We start from the raw sequence: 25,819 nt of genomic DNA, 5'->3' as shown, positions 1-25,819 counted from the left end.
TCGTTTGAAGGAGTGTCGACCATCATAAATGAGGGTAGAGAGAGATGGTGAGCACTCTCTCTCTTTCTAAAAGGGACTAGACAAGTAAATCCTCATGGACTGTAATCTTCCACCACTACTTTGGTAACCTTTGTCGATTTTCCTTTCGTTATCTTTGGAATAATCTTCATTCTTTATTATCAGACAAGCAGTGTTCCTGTATCAAACAATGCTGGATTAGGTAACAAAATTAATTTTTATGTATATTGCAACAAAATTTAAACTATTTAAAATAGTAACGAGTTAGATCATTCTGGCAATTAATGTTTGAATTGTCATCATCAAAGATTCCATCCGAAACACATCATTAAAATAGCTTCGGGAATCCTGGAAACACACATTTCCTCTGTAAAACTTTTCTTTTTTCACGGCCACAAAAGAGAAACTGTACCACACAAAATTAAAAAAAAATATATTATATATATATATATATATATATATATAAAATCGGAACTCTTTTCAAACTCAAGTATAAAGAGAAAAAGAACCAGAATGTGATAAAACCTCAATTACGAACTATGAACAACCCAGTCCAGTATTTTACAGAAAATAAGGGATTGCAAAGTCCAAATTTTAATTGTGATTAAACTGGTTCTATTTGGAGATATAGAGTGTATTATAAGCCTGTTCTCTTAATAGGTACTTAATATTGTTAATCCAGTCTTGTTCTTCCTACAGATTTTCAGTATCTTGTCAAGTTGTCACATGTACCACGCCGTGGCATCATGGTCTAAGGCATCCTGCCTAGGACTCATGTTACGAATGCATGCTGGTTCAAGTCCTCATGGGAGAAGAAATTTTCTCATAAAATTTCGGCCAGTGTATGGGACCAGTGCCCACCCAGCATCGTGATGCACTTGGGGAGCTACGATAGGTAGCGAAATCCGGATACGCAAACAAGCTATAATGGCTGGGGGGGGGGGGGGGCTGCTCATGCTAACCACACGATACCTCCATTCTGGTTGGATGATCGTCCACCTCTGCTTCGGCATGTGGCCGTGATGCCAGCAGCCGGTTGGTCGGTCTTGTCCCTTCAGCACTGTAGCACCACGGATTATTATCAAGCTGTCACAACCTGCATGTGAAATGATAGGCTAATATACCATTCCCCCTCCTTCCCAATATTTTATTTAGCTTTCAGATATCTGTGTAGTCCCAGAAAAACATCTCTGGTTAAAAATGGCCAACAATTTTGATGAAACTTCCTCTGTAGAGTAATAAAGAATAACATTACAATAATAGAGAATAATATAACATATGGCATTTAGCTCCAATGAATGTCACTTCCCATATACATTGCAGAACATACAGGTAAGGAATTACCAGGATGATAATAAAACGCTGAAAATGCCTTCCTTTCCATTCTTTGTATTTCATGTTCCACACCTTACATGAGTTAAATCAATATTCAATATGCACAAGAACTTTGGATTTACTCTTAGCATCAAAATACAGTTGTGCAGACTCGAATTTTTGTATTGCTTTTGAAAGCACATGGTCCTCTATGTTGCATTTTCCACAAAAATAAAAATTTGAAAGTTAACTTCTGTAACCTGTATCTGATTGAAAAATTATTTCAATCACTGTTTTCACTCATTTAAACATTTTGATTCACTTTTCTCTTTCTTTCTTATACTGCATCAAGATTGGAATAGAATGCACTCTTTAAAAAATTGGAATGGAGTCTTTGTAACTAAAGTATTACCACTGAACAAAGTTTGGGTATACAGTAACTATCACTATTTTTTTTTGGTCAATTTTTAAACTTTTTTCACTTTTTTTTTTATCATTCAATTCAATGAATGAGTTTTATATTTTAAAGTGTGTAATCATTCAGCATTCAAAGGCAGAGGCTAGCGAAACATCTATAAAAACAACTGAATAAGGACTAATAATAGACACCGTGTTTCATAAAGCTTTGAAGGGTTACAAAACTTTACTGCAAGTAAACTATTGAAATTACGTTAATGAAACCAGTCCAGAACAGACGAGGAAGACAAGAGTTCGCATTCTGCTGCTAGGCAGTCACTCCGTTTTGTTCAGCTGCAGCTCGTATTCCTTATTGTTGTGCAATGGCTGCTACACATGTGGAGAAATCATTCTGCATTTTAGAATTCCACATTATTAAATCAGTGATTACTGTCCAACATGCATTTCGTAGAAAATTCGAAAAGAACCCACACAGCATTGACAAGGCATTAGATAAACGCGCACTGGAAAACGACCAGCACCTAATGCTGTGGCCTCCAAGATCACCGGACCTCACACAGTGTGTCTTCTTTTTGTGTGGTTACATCAAAGACAGGGTATTCATCCATCCCACTGATGCCGTGTAATATTGCAGACTTTATGGAGTATATCATTACAGTGGTTGACACTATCAACAGGTCCATGTTGCTGTGAGTGGCAAGAACTAGAGTGTCGTGTAGAAGTGTGCTGTGTCAGCTGTGGTACATACATTGAATATTTGTAGGTGTCAAAAAAAAGAACTGTTTGAGTTCCTCATTTGTTCTGTACTGGTTTCATTAATGTAAGTTCAATAGTTTACTTGCAATAAAGTTTTGTAACACCTCAAATATTTCTGAAAAACAGTGCATTCTTTGGTGTTTACGTATTTGTTAGAAAACTTCAAAATGCATCAAGTCTAATAATTATGCAACTGTACTTGCCAAGAAAAATGTTAATGAAAAATCATCATCATTACTGTAGAGATTAAGACAAATATATGAAATCCTTACCCTGCCACAAAGTTGTATTTTTAGAGATTTTTCGCAAACCTTTCACCTGACATGGGGAAACAAATTAATAAACCATTTTACCACTTAGGAGAATTACAGAATGTTGAATGTAGCTGCAGGCATAGTTATGTATGGACCGATTTACCTTGCCACTTTTAACAGGAAGGAAACACAAGAGAAATGTAACACAAAGATGGCGTAGTTCAACACCAAATGACAGTCAAGAGCTTATCCTAATGATAAATACGATTCATATATATATTATACCATATCTGAAAGTGAAAAAAATATCCCATATAAAATAAGAATTAAAATAATTCAATCCTGCAAACACAGTTATAGCATGCAGAAAAACTTAAACCTTACATGAATATTTCTCAGTCTATTATTAAATAAATAAATATGTGTGTATGTATGTATGTATGTATACATAATATGTGTATATACAGACACACATACATATACACACTTATATAGGCCTAGGCTCCTAAATTATTACTGTGACCTGAACCGCAATTCATTCCGACCTTGTCAGCAAACTCGACTTAAGAAACTCACATGCATACTCGTAAGTACAGTTACAAATATTTATGTTAAGACTACTCAGACTATATCACTAGTATCTCATGTATGAAAACATCTATATCTTTAAAAAACTAAAATATCTTCATAGAACATAAAAGTGATTGAAAAATGGTGTAATTCTAGCATAAAACCACTCAAAACATCATTACATACGAAATTTGTATCGCAAGTTCCACCATTTTAAGTTCAATTTTTCAAGATTCACTGTGAGAAATGAGCATGTACAGATATTCAATCAAATACAAATATAACTCTTAAAATCAATGTACTACCTAATGACCAGAATTGATAAACAAAATTAAACATCAGAAGTATATGCAAAGATGATACTTTACCATAATTTGTGAGCAAAATTGTTTCATATTTAAATTGCACTCCCCCCACAATTCCATAATCAATACTGTTGAAAATTCTAAAATGTAGTCCAACTTTTTAGTGATGTAATGAAAGAGAGACAATTATGCAAGAATATTGCAACACGTGTTGTTTCGTATTTGCAGCGTTCATTGTTAAAAGTGGCAAGAAAAGAATCTGTTCTCATTTGTGAGGCAGGCTATTCGATGGAGTACAGCATGTATAGGTTGCACGTGTCTGTGTTGCTTGGAATCAGCTGGTGACCTGGTGGCAATGTTGTAAAGCCCAAGAACATGAAAGTCCTCACCAGCAGTGCTGCCAACAAAGAATATAAAAATATGTTACTCATATGATTAATATATTGGGGAAGGGGGAGAAAAAAAAAGGAGAAGAACAACATTCTAAAATAGCACTTTATGCAACAAATTGAACAGTGTTGTATACAAGGATCACTTCATTCAACGAAATGTTTTCATTGAAGTGTTTGAAGATAACTGATATAAAATAGTTGATTCATAAATTCATATACCAATTTTGTATGTTGTGGAAGTTGATACAGCAAAGAGGTATTGAAGGAATGCCGGAATTTTAACGATGACTCGAAATACTCAAGTTTTTCATTTCCTATGAGAGCACAAAAATATGTAGTAATGAAATAATTCCATTGTTACTTTCTTACAAATGGCTTTAAAGAACCCACAGGTTCATTGCCACCCTCACATAAGCCCGCCATCGGTCCCTATCCTGTGCAAGATTAATCCAGTCTCTATCATCATATCCCACCTCCCTCAAATCAATTTTAATATTATCCTCCCATCTACGTCTCGGCCCTCCCCAAAGGTCTTTTTCCCCTCCGGCCTCCCAACTACCACTATATGCATTTTTGGATTTGCCCATACGTGCTACATGCCCTGCACATCTCTAACGTCTGGATTTAATGTTCCTAAAATTATGTCAGGTGAAGAATACAATGCGTGCAGTTCTGCATTGTGTAACTTTCTCCATTCTCCTGTAACTTCATCCCTTTTAGCCCCAAATATTTTCCTAATAACCTTATTCTCAAACATCCTTAATCTCTGTTCCTCTCTCAAAGTGAGAGTCCAAGTTTCACAACCATACAGAACAACCGGTAATATAACTGTTTATAAATTCTAACTTTCTAATTGAGGACATCACCCGAATAACGGCGTATACCCTTATACGCCCGTTTTCCGACAATCAAGGAATTAAGATAGTTGAATGCATATAGTACTCTGTAGCAAATTTTCGTAAGTCTAGCTTCAATACGTAACAGGACACAATGTTACGTGTTTACGTTGAACAAGTGGACGCACCTACTACAGCGGCAGTCACATGCTGTTGCAAGCCGTACTGTAGTAGGCTAATATTCGATGTTTAGGCCTACTTCAGGTTGTCAGTTGCAGCAGTGAATCATGACCGAAAATATAGGAAAAAAGGAAGCTTGTGAACAAAACTAAATGGAAAACCGAAGAAAGAAAAATAAATAGAAACAGTGGCAAGTCATACACAAGTTGTACAGGCAAGGAAATGGAAAAGAAATCATTACACCGGTAAGAAAGTGATATATGAAAATGTGTACAGACGAAATTTCAAAGGACAATCAACTCTCTATTTTCAAACTCTTTTGCGACATGGGTTCGAAATTAGAACAATCTGAATCTAAAAACTTAGAAACTTCACTCATTCAAGAATAGCGATAATTTGTGGAAATATAGTGTTTTCTATAAAGGGGGTAAAAAAATTAATGTGTGTCGGATCTTTCTATTGATTCTACTGCAAATTTTAGAGAAACGATTAACAACAGTTCAGAATAAATTGGTGAATCCTCAATGATAAAAGGGGTACACACTTAAATCGTTCTCATACAATCATGCCGCAAAAGTATAAATAAGTGCAATACAGTACATCAGGGGTATTTTCAGCTTGAACCTCATACTCGGCATCATTTGTTTCCTTCAACATTTGAAAGACGAGAATGGAAGTGTCGCAACTGAAACTTTTGAGTCCAACACAAATGAACCCAGTGCCTTTGGAACCCTCCAGTGAAGAACTTAAGAGAACTGTTACAGTTTTTAGATGAAGATAGCCAAAGTTGGCTGAACTCAATTCTGAATAAAGCCGGGACATCATCACACAATGGCGAAGATGACTGTAGCAACAATAGAGATGATGCACAAAGAAGAAAAGAACATACGTCTTATAAGAACACGAAAATCATAAACTGAAAATGTATTGTTATTTTGTAGGTCCACTTGCGTAATTATTCACTATTTTTATTTCATGTGTTATAGTAAATGTATATTTTTGTGTTGAATTTATTTTATTTTACTTTTTAAGACAAAATTATTAATAAATTACGAGATGTTCTCATACATAATTTTCATGCAAGTTAGACACCTAGAACATCAGAATGATTAAAAACACTACTAAAACATATTGTCGCCGGAAAAAGGGCGTATACAGAGTTCCATATTATATTTATTTACTAATAGCAGAACATACTATTTGCTGTTATGTTTCAATAATTTTGTTTTAAATATCCTCGAAACTATTTAACAGTAATGAATAATTTTTTTCGACGCAACTATGATGAACCTGACAGCTTACAAACATTGAAATCAGTTTATATCGGAACTACATTTTGCTGTATACGCCCTTATTCGGGTGACGTCCTCAATTCCATTGTTATTACAATTAAAACTGGGCAATGATTTCAGAATACCGCATAAGTACTTATGTCGTTATTGCATTATTGTATTATTTATTTTTGGTGCAAGGACCATCATTTTTTTAATATATATATTTATCTTTGTACCATAATAAAAACATAGGCCTACGTTTTTTAAATTATTTTTTGCACGATCGTGTTTTTTGTTGTATTTACAGCTATTGTTGTTAGGCCTTGAAAGTTACAATTTCCACAAAAACTTGTTGCTAGAGAAATCATTCTTCAGAACATAAAACTATACTGAAATAGATCCATTACTGTTACTTAGTTACCATTACAGTATAGTTTTGCAAAGGCTTTGGAATAATATTGCCCTAAATTTTCAATGCAAAATATATATATATATATATATATATATATATATATATATATATATATTAAAAATATGATCGCTCTTGCTCTGCTCATTTTTCAAACTTCTCTATCTTGTAAAAACCACTTCCCAACCTTGTATCGTAATATACTATTTAAGGGCACAGTCTTTGTATGCAAGTACTTACACAGTATTCTGAAGTATAGCAGCAACAGGTTGCTAGAAGAATGAGTTACTAGTTTGAGTTATCATGGTTCAATTAAATACTGAACCAGAAATAATTGCTCTATATGAATTTTTAGGCTTTCATGGTAAATGTGTTCAGAAGTATACTTTTGCGTATTCCGTGTTCTGGAACTTAATACTTCCAATGTTTCCTAACTACATACAGGTTTCATCATCAGGGCAAATAGGTCCAACCGGAAGAGTCACCTGGACTTGTTAGATCTGGCTACTTCAAACAACTGAGCTGAACTGTTTGGTAATTTACATTAGGGATGGGAATCAGCACTGCTCGAACAGTTCAATTAGTGTGAAGTCAGAAGTACAACTTGTTCGAATCTGCTTGAACAGAACATAGCCAACTAAAAAAACTTGCATGTTCTATTTACATTTCCTAGTTTTGGTGTGATAGGACTGTAACTACAATCATACGAAAGGCAACAGTTCAGACTGAATTTATATCAGGCTTTTATTTTCGAAAATAGCAGATGACTATTCTTGAAAGAAATTAATTTCTGGATAAGAATAGAAATTTCTAACAACTTCGCAATTTCTGTGATACTTCAAATAAAACCTTGGCATGAAACAATCATTAGTTCATTTTTTGATAATGCAATCAAGAATCACTCCATCTCAGTGGGGCTCCAATGAGAAGCCAGAGCTAACCTGTGCCCACTCTTACTCTGTATCTTCCTCTTAACATCATGTCACATACATATCATTGATTTGAGTGACTGATTAACAAACTTACAGAATACCAATAATTGTAGCCTTCTCTTGTGAACATGGTATCACTAATGGCTTTAAATTTTAATTTCATCAATACATACACACAATTTTATGATTGAAATTCTTATATAATGTCAAAAGATTCAAATAGTGTGTTCATCACTTTATATGACTGTTAGTTATTAAAATGACAGAACCACATTTTATATCATATTGTTTTTAAACAGTTTTGATTTTCACTTACAATATGTGTGTGTGTTTTTTTTTTCCTTGTATGTCACCTATGCTCAATTTGTCAATTTATGTCTCTCCACCTGAAGATGATTTTAAAAAATCGAACATTTGTGTATATATAACCTGTGATTTGAAATAATTGATAAGTTGTTGACTGAAATTATAAAACAATTCATTATTATAATACACTTCATTCAACTTGTCTGAAATCTTAACCTCAATATGACTTTCAAATTCATAGTTAGTTACAAAAAATAAATATGCCAATTAAAAAAAGCATGTAACTAGGAGAATTGTTCAGTTAGTCATTTCCGAACACTAAAATACAGACCAATGAAACAGGGAGTTTATGTTTACAAAAGCAGTTCATGAAATAGTTTTCTTCCAATACGTTTGAAAATAACAGTAACCTTTCGCCCATGGGGGAAAATTTGTTTACAAGCATTGTGGAACTGATCTTACTGCCAACTAGCAATGGCCCACAGGTACAAGTGGACTAATAGATTGAAGACTTTTGTGGTGTTCAATATGGTCTTTTTCTTTTGCAAGAAGTTGTAGATGCAACATTAAAAATTTCAGAGCTATACAGGGTGATTCAGACCACCCATAACAGTCATTTATTTCGGAAACCAGTGCATTAAAATTTTCGAGACAAAAATATTTATTACTAAAGCTCATGTGAACTTTCACTTGAGCTTGATTTCATCAATCAATCTTAACAGGAAGTAGGGTCAGTGGCGTATCACTTTGAAATTTCAAATGGGAGTAGTGGTCAAATATGGTACCATTTGATAGAGCTCTTCAAAACAAACAACTTTCAGAGGAAACGTTTTTATTAATTCCTACTCTTTCAATGAGAAAACATACGAAAAAGCAATGGGTGATTCGGACCACCGTTGTCATTTATTTCTGACACTAGTGCATTAAAATTTTCGAGACAAAAATATTTTTAACTAAAGCACACGTGAACTTTCACTTGAGCTTGATTTCATCAATCAATCTTAACAGGAAATAGGGTCAGTGGCGTATCACTTTGAAATTTCAAATGGCAGTCCGGTCAGATTTCGTACTATTTGATAGAGCTCTTCAAAACAACTTTCATAGGAAACGTTTTTATTAATTCCTACTCTTTCAATGAAAAAACGTACGAAAAGACAATGGCATCAATATTGAGAAATGTTACAATACGAAAATGTAAACAAGACAATTAATGTTGACAGATGTTACTGAAAACTGGATGATGTCATTAATTTTTACAAATGTTCACACTATCTGCCGTTCTGAGCAGCACACACCCGTACTCTTATTCTAACACCGTCAATGACTCCTAATACATTTTCTTCTTGTAACATTTCTCAGTATTAATGGCATTATCTTTTCGTACGTTTTCTCATTGAAAGAGTATGAATTAATAAAAAGTTTCCTCTGAAAGTTGTTTGTTTTGAAGAGCTCTATCAAATGGTACCATATTTGACCACTACTCTCTTTTGAAATTTTAAAGTGATACGCCACTGACCCTACTTTCTGTTAAGATTGATTGATGAAATCAAGCTCAAGTGAAAGTTCACATGTGCTTTAGTAATAAATATTTTTGTCTCGAAAATTTTAATGCACTGGTTTCCGAAATAAATTCCTATTACGGGTGGTCTGAATCACTCTGTATATTAACTCCAACATAAGGGAAAGTGAGAAAAGGTGAACATCTGCTCTCCAGTCTTCTTACGAAAATATAGAGCTCCTAGTATGATCCGAGAGACTCCCCTTTCCTTGATGATGGAACTAATATGTAATTCTGAAACTAGAAGTCTCTACATCTATGACGCAGATAGTGAGAAAAAAACTGCACTAAACAGAACCAAAATTTATCTTTCTTCACAAACTTCTGAGATTGTGTCAGTAGGTGTACTCATATTATTTAGCAAGAATCTATAACATACCTCTATCATTGCGATCCTTCTTGAAGCACACAATGATGTGAGTGCACTTAAGCACTTCCTCGGCATATTCCAGCAGTGACACGAACCTGTCAACAAAAATAAAACTCACTATTACCTCACGAGAGACATTTAAAATGGCACTTGTATACCTCACATAATTCAGTTTATTGGTACATCAGAATGGAACTTATCTGAAAACAGGGCACTGTGCACCACTACAACATATAGTAACTGACTATTTTGTAACATGAGAAAACAGCAACCTCTTTTCCGGGATATCATAGAGTCTGGGCTGAAGACACTATACCTTCAGAAAGCAAAAGATCAAGGCTAAGACTCAAGACTGAAATTTCACTCGAATCTGCAGACTGAAAGAAGTTATATCTGGCTGGTTGTCGTGAAATACAGATAGTTCAGTGAAATTTTGACTGGTTTCACTTCTTCTTTTACTCTTTAACGCACAAATTTGTACAGTCTTAGAAAAAAGTTTTGTTGCACAGATACTTTATAATTCCCAGAAAGGAGCCAGTGCACATGATCAGAGAATGAGCAATCTGGTTCACAAGAGGACTAGTTGAGGTAATAAAATTAGTTTTCTTTCGTTGTACATCTGATCATGCTCACTGCCTCCTTTCTGAGACTTACAAAGTATCTGTGTGGCAAAACTTTTTTCTAAGACTGTGCATAGTTCGTGAAAATGAAGTTACTTAGACAAAATTATCATTTTTACTTAATTTTAATATACATGTATTTTTCGTAAATTCAATTTTACTGGCTCCTTGTGTCCTGAATTTAATTATTTTCATCTTTACTCTTTCAACTAATCACTAAAATCCTTATATAAAATTGTATCTCATATGTTGATCATTATAGAAGAGAGGTGCTACATAAGAAAAATAAATAAATTGTGTATAGATCATTTATGGTTTTCATACTTCATTGTCAAATCTTCAGATAGTGAAAAATATAGTGGGACTGCATTGGTGTTAATGCAGCTTCTGTGGATACCTTTGTTACATGTTAGCTTAAACAACAAGTTTAAGCCCCCTCACCACGACAAGGTGACTACCTACTTCATTGTCCCATCCATAAACCACAAAAGAAGTAAATTAAAATCATCAGTACCAGTTGCAGAAGACACAGCCCTGCAGTATATATTGACTACACCCCAACTCTGGCTACTAGTAACAGGCATCTATAATGAACACCGATCAAAATACCCCTCATTTCTCGTGGAAATGAAAAACTGAATAGACTATAGTGGACTTTATGTTATCAGCAAACAGCTGAATGTAATTTTGTGTGATAATTCATAAAGTACTCATATCTTTTTATCTTTATTCACAACACACTTTACTGATTTAAGTCTATCCTTGTTTCAGTGCACATTGCAGGCAAGCAAGTTAGTCCTGTGATGCAATCCCCACCCTCACTTCCACCGTATATAGTCCATACTACAGAACGTCCATATGATAAAACCTCCATAAAGTCAAAATGTCCATACGGTGAAAATGTCCATGTACTAAATGCCCATACGACAGAAAGCCCATATGATAAAACGTTCGTAAGGTGAAAATGTCCATAGTGTCGAACGTCCATAATGTCCAAGTGCAAAGGAAAATTCTGCTTGAATAGAACACAAATTTTATTCCATAACTCGTACAAATAAGTTATTAATCATCGGTGAACCGGAGCCCCACTTTTAAGATAGTAACCAATACTTTTAAGGTAGCTATATGAGAATTTCTCCATTTTCTTTGTACCCGTTGTAGTTTCTCACTATCTGGAGAATTTTTCTTTGATTCGTCAAATACGTTTTATTCATCGGCTCTTTAATTTGTGTATGCCTTCTTTCTTGCAATATTTGTCTCCAAATTTCATTTTCTTCGCGCTTTAGGCAGTGTATAAATCACCAAATGAATGGATGATGTACAGCCAACGTTCTTGCTCTTCCCTTTAACACTGTTCAAGATGCACTTTACTTCTATACCTGCTTCATCGGCACTATGTAAATGCTTATCTGTGCCATCCCGCAAAACCCGAATGTTATCCAGGTTGCTGCTAGTTATCATTGCAGCATTACAAATTTTTCTTTCCCTGCATCGCCAATATATTTTTGTCCTCTCTCTATTAAAGTCATGATGTTGGTACAGATACCCACGAAAATAAAAGAAGTGGCTTACCCTTCTGTGATGGCACTAACTGAAGATTTAGTTTCACCTTCAAAAATTTCAGTTCTGGTTAGTTCTGTACTTGAAAATTTTTTTACACACATTACTATAACTACCTTGAACAATGGATATAGTGTACATTATAGAGCTATGGACATTATAGAACTATGGACATTTTGACTCTGGACGATTTAACATGGACATTTTCAACGTGGACATTATTCCATGGACATTATAATCCTGGACTTTATGTCTGGTAACCCCACCCTCCCCATTGCATACATCACTTACTAGGAACATAGTGCATTAATTAGATCTCTTCAATAGAACATTCCAAAATGCAACACGTGACCAGTTTAAAAACTTTGAAGAAATGGGATTTTAAAAGTGCCAGTTAAACATCCTGCAATCACACAATTCAACTACGAAAATAACAAACTCAGCACCTTCTGTCACTTACCCTTCTTTGGAGCCTTCTGGCAGAAGGTATGATGGCACCTGGATGTAGAGGCGATGCTGCCATAGCACTGTTTCCCAGGAGACTTCAGTGTTCTCGGTCAGTCGCAGCAAGAACGTCAGACGTAGTGATGGGGTCAGTCGCAGCAAGAACGTCAGACGTAGTGATGGCTTCTGTTCAGCTGCTTCCAATAACTCCTCCTCCTGTAATAGAGAATTAATTAGAATAAAGCATTCTTAACGAGCCAAAATAAACACTAGGGTATCCTCTGTTAAGTGATTATATCACAACTACAAAATGAAATAGACAACTCAATTAAGATTGTGACAGCTTATTGTTTTCACCTGCAGCACTCTAAACATTCAATGAATAACAATAATACGATTACATAGGGTTAAAAATGGATACAAGCCATTTTTAACAAATTACAATAGAAACAGAATCACAATAGTTCACAGCCTACTGATAAATACCAAAGATCCTACACACACAATATGACCACAGTCTACTATATACAGTCGCGAAGCTTGAGGTGTTTTTTTGCAAATCTCGTGATAAAGCGCTCCAAGCGGTTAGCAACTAGAAACAATAGACTGTCCATGGTCGACTTTGGATTATGTCGTATTTCTATCGAGTGCTAGCTCGTTGCGTATTTCACATTGATGCTTGTGAAATGTTCGTTATGTGAAATGTTCGTTATTGGTTGTAATGAAAATGTTAATGGCTAAAATATAATAACTGGAATAATAATATGGGACAAAGAGGAGACGTTTGTAGTGCTATAAATTGTAGCAACAGTAAGAGAAAGAGGCCAGAGTTATCCTTTTTCCGATTTCCGAAAGATTACAAAACTCTTAATTTTGAAGTTCTTTGTGACTGTTAGAATACATTATATCCTTAAATTTCACAATGAAATGTTTCAGTCTAACCGGAAGGACATTAGATACATGTTAAAGTTCTGTCACTTAGGCTGCTAAATTTCCAGAGAAATAAAGGTTAGGTCTACTTTTTTTTTTCAGAGGATATATTTTTAATTGTAGCTATTAATTTTGTTATTATTTTTATGTGTTATTTTACTAAAGACGTAGAAAAATTAAGTTTGTTTTAATGAAATTTATTGATCACGTTTATTTTCAATTCTGGTGGGATTATTATTGCTTAGGCCTACTTTTTTTTTTTCAAAGGATATGTTTTTAATTATAGCTGTTAATTTTGTTGTTATTTTTATTTGTTGCTTTACTAGAGACGTAGAAAAAGTCTGTTACAATAAAATGTATTGATCACGTTTTATTTCCAATTCTGGTGTGATTATTATTGCTTAACCTCATCCCACTTTGTTAACTACGTAAGCCTACACTACAAGTACCGGTACACGTAAGTTACTCCATTAATTCATATTTCCATTATTATTGTTGTAAAGGGAAATGCAAATTAATATTTATTGGTTTCATAGTTATTTATCGCTACAATCTTGAATGAGTGAAGCTATTATAGTACATTTCAGTTCGTTTTGCACGAACAAAAATTATATTAACTTATTTCTTGCAGGTATCTTCAAGTTTATGGTGGAATTTAATATACTTCATTAAAATAATAAATTAACTTTATGCATTTAATATTTCAATAATGGAAGGAAGGTGTTAATTTTTCCAAAAGAACACGACAACGAAAGTGTAACATATTTTGTCGTCTGCTAGGAGAGAGATCTGCGATGATGAGGCGATAGTAGCGATCCTAGTGGTGGGCAACTATCCATGTTTGCATTTTTACTACATATTGAGCTTCGCGACTGTATATAGTAGACTGTGATATGACCTAAGATATTAAGCTGGACAATTCCAAGACAATACGAACTCCAGTCACACCAGACAAACAACAGATTTGGGCACAATAATGGCACAGTATCTTCATAATACAGTCTTAAATCAACTATACTTTAAGTCTTTACATGGTATGTTTTTGGTTTTATCTCAGAAATGGACAGACTGAATTATTTTTTTTAGTAGATGGAGAGTGTTTATCATCCTCTTTCAAATGTGTAGAACGCAATTTGAAATTCAAAACTAGTTGTGTTGGTAAAGGAGTGGACCAGAAAATTCAATAAGCAGTGGTTTTGAACTTCCCCTCACAATAACTAAATCGAGGCGTTTTTTCCGGAAAATTGTGTTCCCTACACATCTAAAATAAATTAGTCAAGGTGGAAAGTTCTGAAATGAACACACGATATCTGAAACTATTTCGCATATCTAATCATTTTGTACTCAGATGTAAATCTGACTGTTACATTTTCAATGAAAGAAGAATTTTTGCATCCCAGAGAGACAAGAACTTGTTTTATAATTGGATCAAGCTATTCCTCGAACAAAAATGAAGAAAACTCACTTCGAGATCTAGTGTTCATGATTTTTGCTTTTCAAACCAATTTATTGTGCCATTTGACAATAATTGCAGAATGTGGAATCTAGGCTATATACCCGAAAAAAGCAGTATTTGGAGAAAAATACAATGCCACACAATTTTCCAAATTTTCCTAAAGTTAACAATGCATTATATAATGTAAAATCGGCAACTTTAGAAAGTCGCTGCAAATTAAAAAAAAAAATATTATGAAGTCCAATGTAAATGGAATAATTTGTTTTCTTTCATTGCAATTAAGCATGCATCATTTTTCATGATGTATACTCATTTAGATAAATCCGAACTACAGTAAAAATGACGAGCACTGTCATGTTGGAAGCACATACCAACTCTTCTTATTTCTAAAGAACATCTTCCGAAAGTTGTGGCAATTCGTCCAGCAGAAATTATAGATAACTCTATGATAACCCTCCAAAATAAAGGGTCGATCAATTTATCATAGCACACATCCAAAACAAATGGTTGATAAAAAATGAGGACAGTTTTTGCAAAACTTGCTAACTGCAAAATTTTCAAAATTGAGATTTTGGTGGATTAGTTAACATAAGACATGCCTCTACATGATGCTAAAGGCTTCTTAGGAAAATCTTATTATTTCCTTCACAGTAGTGTGTCAAAGTGTGATCGTTTTTTCAAAACTTGCTTTCTGCTATGTGAGAGCTATAGCAAAACTTGCAGTTATTTCAGTTTTTTGTTTTCCTATAAAATTTAGCTTTTACAGTTAGCAAGTTTTTCAAAAATGGTCTTCAATTTATCATGCACTGTACCACACCACACATTCCACTAACATAATGTTGGAAATTGCTTTCAACAGTCACACGAGATGTAACTGCGTCCACACAAGCAAGTTTCGACCATTGTTAACATCTTCGTGGATAAACTAGGCTTCACGAATAAACAGGATGTCATGATAAATCATAAAACTGCTGATCACCATCTAGCCAGTTACAAAATTCGATACATTTTGCAGGATCTCAAGAGTTCGAGATGCTGAACATGTTGCACATGGTATGGATACATTCCTTCTTTGTGTAAAGTTCTCCATATTCCCGATTGGGAAGCATCAAGATATTTACACAATACACATCTCTTCTTCATTCGTATTTTGTCAAGGTCCATGTTCAGTTTGCTGATTCACTCTAGGAAGTGAACTTGTATCTCACAAAGTCTGAAAAGCTTTGTAAACACTCTTCAATCCGGATTTCCCCTATTCGGAACAAGTCAATATTCAGCAACCAAATTTCCATTGCAAAATCCATAAAAAAATACCATATTAACATATTCAGCATTACCGAATTTAAAAAGCATCTGAGAATAGAGTGCTCAACTACCATTCCTCTACCTCTGTGGAATAATGTTAGCAGGCATGATCATGAAACGAGCAGATCCAGGATCATCCTGGTTGGGACAAGTTACCTGGTTTTCTTCAACCCATTAAGAGCAAATACTGGGTAACTTTCGGCACTGGACTTTGGACTCATTTCACTGGCATTATCACTTTAATTTCATTCACACATTAGATAACCACAGCAGTTGATAAAACATCGTAAAATAAACTACTATTCACTTTAGATCATGTTAATCAAATGATATTTTTGCATATTAGTAGCATCAGTAGTAGTATGTTAATATTGGGACTGCCATTGTTTTATAAAATTTAGTGATTGAGTCTTTTCTTACTTTGTGACAGAGTGCTCCTTATTGCACCAATAATCTTTTGGAATCTGGTTAATTTATTTTATTGACCGAAGAAATCTATTTCAGCAGCCACTGTTCTATTTCTCCTTCTGTCAGTGCACAAGTCTTGGAACCATATGTTAATATCGGGATTGTCATTGTTTTATAAAATTTAGTGACTGTCTTTTCCCACCAGTAATCTTTTGGAATCTGGATAATTTATTCTAAACATCTGCAGGTTTCAAATATGAAATGTTACAACCTAAATAGCAAAATTCAGAAACCTGTTCCAATAATTTATCTTGTATGATTATTCCTGCCCTTAAGTGTTCATTACCCTTAAATCCCATTACTTTCGTTTTTGCAAGTAATATTTCCATAGTATAATTGCTACCGTACTATTTAAAAGAAACTGAAGAGTATGTTCTCTCTTGGCAATAATTACCATATAGTCAGCAAATAAAATATAATGGATAGGAAGATAATGTTGTAAAAACATTTCCAATTCATTATACCTGTCAGAATTGACTTTGTCAATACAGGAATTAAATAGTACAAGTGAAAGTGGGCATCCTTGTCTTATGATTCTTACTACTAATCTCAAATCGTTTCCTATTTGGCTGTTAATTTTAATTTTGATTTTAGTACCATAATACAAACTTTGTATGACATTACTCAGATGTTAGGATACCTATATCTTTCACAAGAAAAGTATTCCACAATTTTTGTCTACTTACTATATCAAATGCTTTCTATATATCTAGGAAAGCTACATAATACCAGAAAAAAAAAAAAAAAACACACACACACACACACACACACACACACACACACACACACACACACACACACACACACACACACACACACACACACACACACACACACACACACACACACACACACACACACACACACACACACACACACACACACACACACACACACACACACACACACACACACACACACACACACACACACACACACACACACACACACACACACACACACACACACACACACACACACACACACACACACACACACACACACACACACACACACACACACACACACACACACACACACACACACACACACACACACACACACACACACACACACACACACACACACACACACACACACACACACACACACACACACACACACACACACACACACACACACACACACACACACACACACACACACACACACACACACACACACACACACACACACACACACACACACACACACACACACACACACACACACACACACACACACACACACACACACACACACACACACACACACACACACACACACACACACACACACACACACACACACACACACACACACACACACACACACACACACACACACACACACACACACACACACACACACACACACACACACACACACACACACACACACACACACACACACACACACACACACACACACACACACACACACACACACACACACACACACACACACACACACACACACACACACACACACACACACACACACACACACACACACACACACACACACACACACACACACACACACACACACACACACACACACACACACACACACACACACACACACACACACACACACACACACACACACACACACACACACACACACACACACACACACACACACACACACACACACACACACACACACACACACACACACACACACACACACACACACACACACACACACACACACACACACACACACACACACACACACACACACACACACACACACACACACACACACACACACACACACACACACACACACACACACACACACACACACACACACACACACACACACACACACACACACACACACACACACACACACACACACACACACACACACACACACACTAAAAAAATTTGAGAGTTGGATTTGGGATACTGCTGCATGCACACAATGTCATATTCTTCATAACAATCACCAAACAAATGACTGTTGCTTCATGAGACAGGCTGAAAATGAGTTATTACTGCATTACACTGTTTTTTAAATTCAGAACGGAACCTGTTTTCAACACCAGCCACACATCCCTCCTGCCAGATGAGTTCAGTGGAGCATGCATCACCTGATCTGTGGGTTCAACATTTATTGGCTCTCTCAGGAGATTTGGACTCCACTGTAATGTCTATACTAGGTGTGGGTGTGTGTTTAACCTATGCCAGAAACTTACAGTAACGGTTTTGTTGTAGTTTCGTGGGTGGCTCACAGAGAGCTCCTTTGGTTTCCCCACGCCGCTGCCCTCTGTGCTGACTGGAGACACACTAAACGCGGCATGGGGGGCATCAGGACCACCACTGAGGCCCTGCCCCCAGCGTTATACAGTACTGAGGACATGCCTCACTCTGTTCACTGTAACAATAAAAAAAAATCATCTAAATATTACAATCCGTGAAAGACAACAGAAAAGAGATATAACCACAAATGTAGTAGTAATGGAAAAGTATAAGTGCAAATAAATAATTTATAGAGAATTAGTTATAACAGTGAAACTTTCCATAATGGACACTTCCAAATAGCGAACATCTCTTTATAATGGACATCTTAAAAAGTTCCTGCAGAAATACATTCTTATGGAATAAAATATCCTCAATAGAGGACATTCGTAATAACGGACACGGGCAGTTTCAAACAGCAATTTTTGGTACATTTACTTTCTGAATAGCGACAGGCAAAGGAAGGGACTCACCCTTTTAAGAGAGCCATATTGAAACTAAAATGTACAATAGCAAAAAGACAAGGCAAAAATTGACGTGTTTTAGGATTCCATTACGAAGCTTTCACAAGTAAAATAAAACATTCAATACAATTCTTCGCAAAAAATATTTAAAAAATTTGAATTGTTGTTATAAATGTTTAAATTACATTCTATTTGTGCTCAACAACAAAAGTATAAATTATGATAATTTCGCACGTAATAATATCTCTCTATCCTCTTGCTAAAGATACTGCAAAAAGATATTTTTGAATATTCATTTGGCCAGGAACAAATAATGAACATAATAAGCATGTCTGCAAAGGCATTAACATTTAAACTCTTTGTAGAACCGTCAAAACGACTGATTAAATTATTGGGCAGTACTGTATGCGAGTTATGTTTACTCCAAGGAGCATTAAATATTAATTAACAAATTCTGAGTTGAGATTTCGCGACATACTGTTTTCCATAGAATTACCATCACTGTCAGTACTACATACTGGTCCACTTCGATAACTGTTCATGATTCTTTCACATTGACACCTGTGTTATGACACAAGTCAGATATAACTACCTTTTTACATGTTCAAAATCTGCGTCTCTGTGATTGGAATATAAAATACGTACAGTATATCTGCTCTATTATAACTATCAGTATGTACAAACTTTCAACACAATGGTTGTGTGTTCTACTTTTAACACTTGAACAAAAATAGCCATTGTGCGTCAATGCAAGTGGACTGACATTACATAAACCCTCCCCATTAGAATCAATATACATAATGAATACACACAACAGCACGTTAAACTGCATTTTCAAAAGTTACGTATTTTAAGGAAATACTTGTAGCCATACACATAATGCTGTTGAAGAGTGTATGCTCAATACCCATAACATGGACTTAATTTAAGAGACCACAAACATGGACGGACTTTAAATATACAGGTACGTATGTGTTTTATTAGGCCTTCGTCTTCCTCTTTTTTTTTGTTGGTTATTTAACGACGCTGTATCAACTACAGTACTAGGTTATTTAGCGTCGATGAGATTGATGATAGTAAAATGGCATTTGGCGAGATGAGGCCGAGGATTCGCCATAGATTACCTTGCATTCACATTACGGTTGGGGAAAACCTCGGAAAAAACCCAACCAGGTAATCAGCCCAAGCTGGGATCGAACCCGCACCCGAACGCAACTTCAGACCGGCAGGTAAGTGCCTTAACCGACGGAGCTATGCCAGTGGCTTTCGTCTTCCTAAGTTTCATTAAGTTGTTCTTTTCATTCGCAAGGGATCTTTACTACCATTGATAAATAATCCATACTTCATTATCTCATACCAGAGTTTCCTCAAACTGTGTTCCATCACATTTGTATAGTCCACAGAAAACCAAAATGTATCAAAGTGTAACTAGATAAACCTATAAACAAATTACTTAAATAATAATAAACATTACTTTTTGTATAGCAACCATTGCTCCCATTCCTCTGTTTTTAATATTGACAAACCATTTACAGTTCAACTTTAAACTCATTGCAGTTACTAAAAATATCCTACAGTGCACTCGGCTTGAAAGATTTTGCCGCCAACTGTTGTTATATTGGTATTTTGGCTCACTATCGCTACAAGTCCAGCAATGATAAATTAATGTGGGTAGCGCAATGTCTTTCCAGTACTAGAAGTTATTACTCCTATCCATTGCAATTGAATTCAGTCTAAGCTACTCATCTGGTAACCATGTAACGATCAGAGGGGGAAAAAAATATTGTATTCGTAACTCTGCCTTGTACACTATGCGGCAAAACAAACAATTCTGAAATTATCGCTCATCTGCTATCCATGTTTCCTTAGCAACCAAGTACTTATTTATTTTATATGGCAGTGTGACATATTACACATTCAGTGTTGAGTTAGTGGTGCAATTATGGTTCTCACAACAGAGGGAGCTGTTTCTGTATCTCAGAGCAAAATGGATGAAAGTCACAAAAACAGAAATTTTCAGGGGGGGGGGGACCATAGCAAGTCAATGAAGAGCTATGGTTCTTGCATCCTTTGACATCTGAATTTAAAGAGAATACGGATTTTGTGCACTTCCATCATTTTACAGCTCATAGAGAAAGAAATTCTGGTCAAAATGATGTGCTTATCTCAAAATCAATAAAATTGGACTTTCATCCTTTTCGCTCTGAGGTACAGGTTTATCGTCGAGCATTATTTCTGGTCATACAGAGTACTGAAACTACAAACACTCTGAAATTCAATACAGTATAAGTCATTATAACATACAAAGTGACAAGATTTATTCGGCACGACGGAACTTCTCCACGACAGCTAACATTGTTGTGTTATTTGGTGCCGCATTGTTAAATCGCTCGCTCCTGCTCTTTAAAGTGACGCAAGATCGGTCCACTCTGATGTCCCACTCCATATGACCAGAAATAATGCTCGACGATAAACACCTTCTCATCTGTTGTGAAAATCATGATTGCAGCACTAACACTAACACTGAATATACCATGTCATATATAAAATAAATATATAAAATATAAAATATATATATATATATATATATATATATATATATAAAATAAATACTTGCTTGCTGGAGAAACATGGACAGCAGATGAGCGAAAATTTCAGTATTGTTTGTTTTGCCTCATACTGTACAATCAATACGTAGGAGTCTGCCTAATTAATCTTAAGGTTAAGCCAGGTCAGTTTAAGATTGCACAGAGTTATGCAACAGACCAACCAGTAAAGTCATTTTTCATAGATATTCAGGTATTTAATTGAATTTAATTATAAATTCATAGTATCAGTTTTGTTCACATCCAACAGACTGAGAATGGAAGAAAATTAGTTCAACACCAAACAGGTCATTTTACCACTGTAATAAATATGATGTAAATTTTGCAATAACAAACTAAGTTTTGGTTTGATGTCGTATAATACAAAATGGAGGAAAAGTAAGTGGGCAAGAACTATTAAAAAAAGTTTTTTTTTAAAGACCGAAATTTCATTTTTACAAAATTGCTGGATGGTCTGTAATTGCACGAGTCCAACAATGAAGCTCAATCATTCCAGGAATCCAGGATATAAATCCTGTTATATTTTGTGAAGCTAAGTTACCATACACAAGAAGTTTCTTTTAAACCAACATGGATTTTGGGCTAATTTTGGAAGCTTGAAAAAAAAAAATCCTCTAATACATTTGCTATGGCCGAATTAAACGAAGGAATAGTGAAGCAGTTCAAAATGTCGACTCAAAGCGCACCACGCACGAAATAGATAAGACCAAAACATAAATACTACGAAAATGATTTGTCTCACAGCTTTCCTATGTGTCAGAATAGTAATATGCATTACAAGAGCGGTATGTTGAAGTCTTCATGTTCGAGGAAAAGTTTGAAAAAGCGAAACGTAGTTGAGCTTTTTTAATTTCCGAGAATTGAAAGAAAACATACCGCTCGTGTATCGTACATTATTTTGTGCGAAGATCGTTCATTACATACCTGAAAGAGGAATTTCTAATTAGTTGCAATGAAATCTCCATCCTGGTTTCTGTTCAATGACGGCAAATTTGCAAAACAAAAATATCTATCTTCAACATTGTTGCTTTAAAATGTTTTCTGCGTTTACTATACTCCAGCAGGCCGTGATATACGTCTGTCTTTTTTTCCCCCCAGTCTATGATGAGTCTGGAATCTTGTTGATTTCTTCACGGCTTCCTTAATGTTACTTGCATCACGAATGCAGTAACTTTAGTGGAGTTGTAGAGTTTACTTAAATTTTTTCAAATATTTAAAAACAATAATTAACAGTGCAATTTAGGTGAAATTGCAGTGGTAAGTTTCCAATTTATAATTATTACTATATTGAACGTCTCTAAAAATAATATGTTAAAAGCCTAAAGCAGTAAAATCAATATTTCACTTAAGCGGTAAGAAGAGGGAAATTGTTGTGTGTGTTAGGTTGGGAATACTGAATGTGGAATTTTTGACTTTCCGCGGATTGGTTTTGTGCGGAAACCAAGCAAATACGCACGATCTCGCACAAAGAAATATGCTCATAATGTGCAGTGTATTATGTAACAACATTCTGGCCAATAGCTCAAGGATTTCTAGTAAACTACAGTATTCAAACATTTTCGAAACAAATCACAAATATTTACCTCATTATACAGAAAACACTGTGGCACCTTCAGTTAAGAAACTTGACAGTACAGTGTTGCCAAATAACACAATGGCACGACATCCACAATCTTGCTGTAATCACATTAAGGAAGAGTTCGTTCACAGATTGAAAAAGTTGTGATGGATGTGTGTTGCAATTAGACAAGAATACTAATGTTTCTGAATTGGTTATGCTGCTCATATTTATTCGATGTAGATATAAATACTCACTGAAGAGATTATTCTCTCTTACGTTAATCTGGTTATTTGTAAGAAGTCGTCGCTGAACGATTCACATCGTTTATAGTTCACTTCTAGGGTATTGTTACACAACAAGATGGATGCACTGAACGATTCACATCATTTATAGTTCACTTCTGTGAACGATTCCATTGTCTATTGTTACACAACACACTAAACCTGGAGTAATTTAAGCTTATTAATCAAATAAATGATTCTACTTACTGTTTTTTATATGCTCACCTGTATGTAATTTCTATTTCATACATATTTCATTGTTATTTTCCATCCGAAGATCATTAAGAACGCTGAATATTACTTAATATCTCCTACCTTTCTTCAAATAGTGTTTATATGCCATTTTAATTTTCATTTGTTTTCATAAGTTAACAATGATGCACATTGGGAGCAACTTATAAGAAATTATTTTCCTACACAATGCACGCTATATTCACGTTGTTTTGGAATTATTAATCGAAGATGGTTTGCTTATTGTTTATTACACGCACATTTGTATGTAATTTCTATTCCATACGGTTTTTTTTCTATCCCAAGATCATTAAGAATGGTGAATATCGTTCATGCTTATTTCTTTTATTTCTTAAAATAATGTTATGTGGCATGTTAGTTTTTATTTGTCGTTATTTACGTAAAAATGATGCGCCAAAAAATAAAAAATAATAATAATTTCGTACTCACTCCACATCCTATGTATTTACATTTGTTTTTCAGTAATTTATTAAAGAATGTACCGGTATTTAAAAGACTAATAATTTAGAAACATGTCACATAAATCATCCTTGTGCCAAAAGAGAATGCTCCCTGGACCAAATTATCGTATTTTGCAGTGGTCGTCAGTACTCGCTGAAATGGGTAATAATAATATAATAAAATAATGTTGTACGTAGCATTTAGAAACATGTTACATAAATCATCCTTGTGCCATAAGAGAATGCTCCCTGGACCAAACTGTCGTATTTTGCAGTGGTCGTCAGTACTCGCTGAAATGGGTAATAATAATATAATAAAATAATGTTGTACGTAGCATTTAGAAATATGTTACATAAATCATCCTTGTGCCATAAGAGAATGCTCCCTGGACCAAATTATCGTATTTTGCAGTGGTCGTCAGTACTCGCTGAAATGGGTAATAATATAATATAATTGTTTTGCACGTAGCAAGCGGGGTATTGGGGCTGCAAGCCCTGATGATGATCCTACGTGTAGCACATGATGTAAAAAGCGGGGTATCGGGGCTACAAGCCTCGATGATGATCCGACGTGTAGCACATGATGTAAAAAGCAGGGTATCGGGGCTCCAAGCCCTGATGATGATCCGATGTGTAGCAGATGATGTAAAAAGCGGGGTATCGGGGCTGCAAGCCCCGATGATGATCCGACGTGTAACACATGACGTAGAAAGCGGGGTATCGGGGCTGCAAGCCCCGATGATGATCCGACATGTAGCACATGATGAAAAAAGCGGGGATCGGGGCTGCAAGCCCCGATGATGATCTGACGTGTAGCACATGATGAAAAAAGCGGGGTATCGGAGCTGCAAGCCCCGATGATGATCCGACTTGTGGCATGTTAGTTTTTATTTGTCGTTATTTACGTAAAAATGATGCGCCAAAAAATAAAAAATAATAATAATTTCGTATTCACTCCACATCCTATGTATTCACATTTGTTTTTCAGTGATTTATTAAAGAATGTACCGGTATTTAAAAGACTAATAATTTAGAAACATGTTACATAAATCATCCTTGTGCCAAAAGAGAATGCTCCCTGGACCAAATTATCGTATTTTGCAGTGGTCGTCAGTACTCGCTGAAATGGGTAATAATATAATATAATTATGTTGTACGTAGCATTTAGATATATGTTACATAAATCATCCTTATCGTATTTTGCAGTGGTCGTCAGTACTCGCTGAAATGGGTAATAATATAATGTAATTGTTTTGCACGTAGCAAGCGGGGTATTGGGGCTGCAAGCC

General features: G+C 35.3%; 1 protein-coding gene across 1 annotated transcript; it reads right to left on the bottom strand.

The window, feature by feature from the left end:
• Positions 1-1,387: 1,387 nt before the first annotated feature.
• On the bottom strand, positions 1,388-25,283 carry Oda (Ornithine decarboxylase antizyme). The gene is given in 6 exon segments (XM_069819809.1): positions 1,388-4,031; positions 9,901-9,986; positions 12,532-12,731; positions 18,884-18,997; positions 18,999-19,062; positions 25,081-25,283. Coding segments are annotated over 6 exon segments (783 nt in total). The 3' UTR covers positions 1,388-3,915.
• Positions 25,284-25,819: the final 536 nt, after the last annotated feature.

The sequence above is a fragment of the Periplaneta americana genome, chromosome 1 (assembly GCF_040183065.1).
Source record: "Periplaneta americana isolate PAMFEO1 chromosome 1, P.americana_PAMFEO1_priV1, whole genome shotgun sequence".
Classification (NCBI taxonomy): domain Eukaryota; kingdom Metazoa; phylum Arthropoda; class Insecta; order Blattodea; family Blattidae; genus Periplaneta; species Periplaneta americana.
This window is presented reverse-complemented; position numbering and strand designations above follow the sequence as displayed.